Source organism: Physcomitrium patens, chromosome 19 (assembly GCF_059467195.1).
Source record: "Physcomitrium patens ecotype Gransden chromosome 19, ASM5946719v1, whole genome shotgun sequence".
Classification (NCBI taxonomy): domain Eukaryota; kingdom Viridiplantae; phylum Streptophyta; class Bryopsida; order Funariales; family Funariaceae; genus Physcomitrium; species Physcomitrium patens.
Window position 1 is genome coordinate 2,802,849 of NC_143428.1, and position 5,895 is coordinate 2,808,743.

Genomic DNA, 5,895 nt, shown 5'->3' on the forward strand with positions numbered 1-5,895 from the left:
GGTTGTTGCATTTAGGGTTACGACCCATTGGTGAGGGTTGATAGTCGACTTGCGGCTCTAAGCTCACTGAAAAATAATCAGTGTACATTTCCTTTGGGTTCAAATGACAACCATTCAACAAACTAGAGTAAGCTTAGAGGCATATTTTAGAGCATTGGCTTAACAGTCTAATATCTAAAAGACTCGCAACGTCCGAGGAGTTTGTACAAATACACTTGAAAATAATCCAAAAATTGAATTTCGCTTGGTTGTTGGTGAAATCTACAACCTTAATAACATTTACACTTGCGCTTGGATTTTTGCTGTGTTCTGAACCGACTGTAAAATTGCTACATATTTACGGCTACATAACTTGAGTAGTAAGCAGACCATCCCTGAAATACCAACAGCGTGGTCTTGATCTACCTGTTACAAGAATCTAGCTTCTATACCTGCCTGAAGCAAAAGTTAGTCTTCCATCTCATCATCTAAGTCACTGTCTGGTTCTTCAACCCTCATTCTTTTGAGATCATGCTGTTCTGCTCTCGGTACTTCAATGAGAATGTCTGCCTTCTTCCCCGTGACACTGTTTACAAGACCACCGTTGCGTTCCACAGTATATGTGAGTAGGTTCTCTCCAGGTTTAACGTCTATGAAGACGGTGGAATTGTCATCCACTTCATCGTTGATCAGCATCCTTGATAGGTTGGTTACCACTTTGCGTTCTAACCATCTTCGCAGCGGGCGTGCACCATAAACCTGAAGTCCAAGCATCAGAAAACGGTTAAGAATATTGAACACGCACGTCAAATAAAGTATATGTTGCAATGGTCACGTGACACACATAGTTTCTAAAATGTAGCATCTAGCAAGAAGAATGTTGACACAGGGGAAGATACTTACAGGATCGTAAGACTCCGTCAAAACAAGGTCAAGGGCGGCATCGGTGACAGCCAATGCAACGCCCCGCTCTGCAAGTCGCACGGCGACATCCTTCATCTGCATCCTGGCCACCTTACGTAGCTGATCGTGCTTGAGCGGCTCGAAAACTACAATTTCATCCAACCGATTGAGAAGTTCTGGGCGGAAGTGCACCCGAACTTGTTCTAAAACTTTTTCCTTGGCAATATCCATGGACATCATACCACTCAAACCCATGAGTAAATGCTCTGCCCCCAGGTTAGAGGTCATGATGATTACAGTGTTGGTGAAATCCACAGTACGGCCTTGGCCATCAGTGAGACGACCATCATCCAGCAACTGCAAGAGAGTGTTGAAAACTGCCGGATGCGCTTTTTCCACTTCATCAAAAAGAACAACACTGTAGGGGCGCCTTCGCACTGCCTCTGTAAGCTGACCTCCCTCCTCGTGTCCCACATACCCAGGTGGGGAACCAATCAGACGAGCAACTGAGTGCTGCTCCATGTACTCGGACATATCCATGCGAACAAGCTGATTCTCTTTGTCAAAGAGCTGCTCAGCCAAAGCCTTAGCCAACTCAGTTTTACCAACACCCGTTGGGCCAAGGAAGAGAAAGGATCCAGTTGGTTGCTGCTGTCGGCCTAGACCAGCCCGTGATCGTAAAATTGCTTCTGCGACAGCCTGAACTGCCTCGTCTTGACCAACAACCCGCTGATGCAGACGATCAGCAAGGCCCAAAAGCCGGGCCTTCTCATTCTGACCCAACCTAGTCACCGGAATTCCAGTCCACCGACTAACGACCTGAAGTACATCAAACGAAGATGTCGTTGGTACAAGGAAAATATAACCAGATAAAGACGGAGAACAATATCAATTCAAAATGTTTGCTAAGGTCTCCAATGCACAAAAATTTGTAATATTTGTTCTTCCTGCGTTAAAACATCTATCATGATCACTATCGTTACGCCTAATCAACTAGGAACACAAGACATGAAGAAGCACACAACAAATCATCGTATTTCGTTTAACATTACCTCCGCAATATGCTCTGGACCAACAGATTCCGTGAGCATAGTGTTCTCTCCAGACTCTTGCTGTTCCATTTTTTGGATTGCCTTGTCCACCTCCACTAAAGCCCCGTACTTAAGATCTGCTGCCCTTGCCAAATCATACCGTCGTTCTGCATCCAGCAAACTGGCTTGAAGATCTTCTCTCTTCTGCTTCAGCTTCCGGAGTTCATCGACCCTCTCCTTCTCTCTTTGATACTTCATTTTCAGAGGTCTCAATTGATCCTCCAAATTTTGGAGTTCCTGTCGTATCTCAACAAGACGCGCCTTGCTGGCTTTGTCCTTCTCTTTCTCCATAGCATGCGCCTCCACCTCCAGCTGAATTCTACGCCTTTCCAAGACATCAATCTCTTCTGGTTGACTATCCAGCTGCACACGCACGTTAGCACATGCTTCGTCTATGAGGTCAATTGCTTTGTCAGGCAAGAACCTGCTCGTAATGTATCTGCTCGAGAGTTGTGCTGCAACAACCAACGCCCTGTCTAAGAGACGGACACCATGGTGCCCTTCATATCGCTCCTTCAGGCCTCGTAAAATACTGATGGTGTCTGCTATACTCGGTTCTGAAACCATGACCTGTGACACAAAATAATCGAAATCAATCCGTCAGCGATCAGACGTTCCTCAAGCATACACTGCAAATTCAGCAGCACACGAGGTAAAGAGTTACAACGATTAGTTTAATAGGCAATAGAAAATTTCCCTAACTTACCTGCTGAAACCGCCGTTCAAAGGCTGCATCCTTTTCGACATACTTCCTGTATTCATCCAAAGTGGTCGCCCCAATGCAACGGAGTTGTCCTCGGGCCAGCATTGGCTTCAGCAAATTGGCTGCATCCATGGATCCTTCCGTACGCCCTGAAATTCCAGATACGATGCATTGAGGTGAGTGTATAAGCTCAATATGTGACTTATATGTGTAGAGTACAGATGAAGCACAATCACAGACAATGAGTTATGAAAATTCGAAGGCACCCCTCACCTGCTCCAAGAACAAGATGAATTTCATCAATGAAAAGAATAACTTTGCCATCAGAATCCTCCACTTCCTTGAGCACTGCCTTCAATCGTTCCTCAAATTCACCTCGGTATTTGGCTCCCGCAACCAAGGCTCCCATATCCAAGGCGACTAGACGTACTTCTAACAAATTGCTGTAAGGCACAACGAAGGTTTTATTATATTTGTTAACTGAAACCTCACTAAAACCTTGGGACCAAAAAAAAGAAGCAGCACTGAGAACATTCTCTGGCTAAATAAGATGTAAGGCATGTCTTGATCCTAAACGAAGAGGTTCTCTACATCCAATCCAGGCAGGAAATAACTTGTAGTGGAAATGTTAATGCAAGACTTACCTTGGCACATCTCCTCTCACAATACGTTGGGCGAGGCCTTCCACGACAGCTGTCTTCCCGACACCAGGCTCTCCAATCAACACGGGATTATTCTTAGTCCTTCGAGACAGGATTCTCACAACTCTCCGGATTTCGTCATCTCGACCGATGACGGGGTCCAGCTTGCCAGCATCCTCCACCAAATCTCGTCCATACTTTTTCAATGCTTGAAAATTAGAATCACCGGTAGCATTATCAACCTTCTTAGAAGATCCTCTCACAGCTTCAAGCTCTCTCTTCACCCTACACCAAACACACACGAGAAAACAGTAAGAAAAACCCTAAAACCCTCAACATTCCCTTTCCAACATTATGAGTGTTCACAATGCCATAGATAGTAGCATACGATAAATTGAAATCTCCCAACTCTTTCTCCAGTTAATTCCGATGAACAAACGACAAGAATGACGGTAAAAATCAAAACACATCGATTTGAACTTCACATACTAAACGCACAAATTCGAGAGATGCAACCCAAACTCACCTAGTTGCACTTACACCCGCCTCTTTAAAGCAATCTGCAATCTGAGTATCCTCGAGTAGCGCCAAGATCAGCTGATCGACAGCCAGATGCGAGTCGCCTCTGGATTTCTGCAAGCTCTGCGCCTTCTTTAAGCATTTAATAAGTGCATTATTCGCAGGGGAAGCATCAGGAGCAGGGCTCTGTGATGGAATTTTCTTCAGCGTGTTCTTCAACACGCGCTCAACAGAATTGATCGTCTGGTCACCACCCGACACAGTGGCAATAGCCTGGCGCAACAATCCTTCATTATCGTTCAACAGAGCAAGAGTCAAATGCACGGGCGTGTACTGCGCATGGCCGGCTTCGGTCGCAAGCTCTTGCCCGGCTGCCAACGCCTCATTCGTCTTGTGCGTAAACTTCTCCGGATTCATGATGCCCCCGAAACTTTAAACCTCCAATCCTCCACCTACACTACAACTAACCCTCAACTCTCTGGAATGCCTCCAAAACCAATACCCTTCCAAAAACCTCAAGAAAAAACTACGTATCAATTCCACCACAACTCTAAACCTCAGCTCTCCAAAAACTTTCCGTAATCAACTGAAGTAAGTTCTTAATTGGAATTCGAACGGAACTGTCACAACGGCTAATAAGTAGACACAAGTCGAAGAATCAACCTAAGGATGGCTACCAAAGTCTCCTTAACCATAACCGTCTGGGTCTGCTGAAGTTTGGACGCCGCAGGACCTGATATACGCTGAATCTAAGCATGATCGCGAGATCCAGAGATGGAGCGAGAGAAATCGAGCCTCGTGTGGAAGCGAGTAGAAGCGAGGAGAAGGCTCTGGAAGCATCTGGAGATAAGGAGGGGGGTTTGTGCATGGTTGAGACGACAAGTAAGCTGCCCATGGCACTGCCATGCTGATCTCTGCCAGTGGGAGTTCGAGCCGCGTCCTACGTGGTCTGTGACGTGGAAGACCTCTCTCGCTCTCTCCACAAATAACAATGCTTTAATCGCTCACTTAGGTTGCCTCTTTCATTTCAAAACAACGCAATTGACAAAGGTTGAAGGTCTGTAAACGTAGTAATTATGTACTGCAAATATCATTATGCTGAAATTGTGAGTTCAACATCAGATGGTTAATTCATGAGGAAGAAAATGAAAAACCAACTATAGAGCATTATTTTTATTATTTTTTATTATTATACATATATGAAAAATTATAATGGAACGATTATTGATTTTTGGGTGTGTTGTAACGTGTAAGTGCATTGGAATCAAAATTCTATATATTACAACTAGTGGTTAAACCCATTGGCTTTGTCAAGGTTCAGTACATTTCTGGTTTAATTAAATTGTGTCCAGTGAATATACAAAAGTACACAAACATGAAAATTTCATAATACATGTAATTTGATATCAAAATACAATCATTAAAAAAATAAACAAACATGTAAAACAATTTTTAGGTGCTTTGACTGATAATGCAACTAACAACCAAAGATTTAAACTTTTGATTTTTTGCAATTCTTTACAGAAGATACAAAACATAAAAATTCAATTCAGCAAAAGAAAACGAAAATAAAAAAAAAAAAAAAAAAAACGAAAACACAAAAAACACAAAATAGGATGTTAAAACAAAGAAGAAGCCCAAATTATAAATAAATAAATACATAAATAAATAACTTTGTTGATCTTTGTAAATTGCTTTGGTTTAAACAGCTATGACCACATGAAGGTAGCAATCCTAGTAGCTATTTTAGGCTTAGTGCCAAGGATTTTGAACCTTTAGAACCATCTTAATACATGCAATTACAGGAAGAGGCACATCAAGTTGCAATGAAGGCAAATGAAGTTGAAATGAAGAGCCCTCCACACAAGTTTTTTGATATCAAGTGATCAATTTGTAATCTAAAAATTTCATAATAAATGTAATGTGATATCTGTCAAGGACAAGAACTCGATGAAAGCTAAAGAGTAAGTGAGACTTTTCTCAAAAAGAAATAGGACAAAATAGAAATATGTATATTAAGAAAGAAACTGGAATGGCTATTGCCAAAATACAAGAAAAC

General features: G+C 42.7%; 1 protein-coding gene across 1 annotated transcript; it reads right to left on the bottom strand.

The window, feature by feature from the left end:
- Positions 1 to 215: 215 nt before the first annotated feature.
- LOC112295998 (chaperone protein ClpB1-like) lies at positions 216 to 4,680 on the bottom strand. Its single transcript, XM_024548078.3, has 7 exons — positions 3,844 to 4,680; positions 3,321 to 3,602; positions 2,950 to 3,119; positions 2,680 to 2,825; positions 1,935 to 2,543; positions 883 to 1,701; positions 216 to 738 (listed from the first exon to the last, which is right to left on the bottom strand). The coding sequence occupies exons 1-7, from the start codon at positions 4,251 to 4,253 to the stop codon at positions 448 to 450; spliced, it is 2,727 nt and encodes a 908-aa protein (XP_024403846.2). The 5' UTR covers positions 4,254 to 4,680; the 3' UTR covers positions 216 to 447.
- Between the last annotated feature and the right edge of the window lie 1,215 nt (positions 4,681 to 5,895).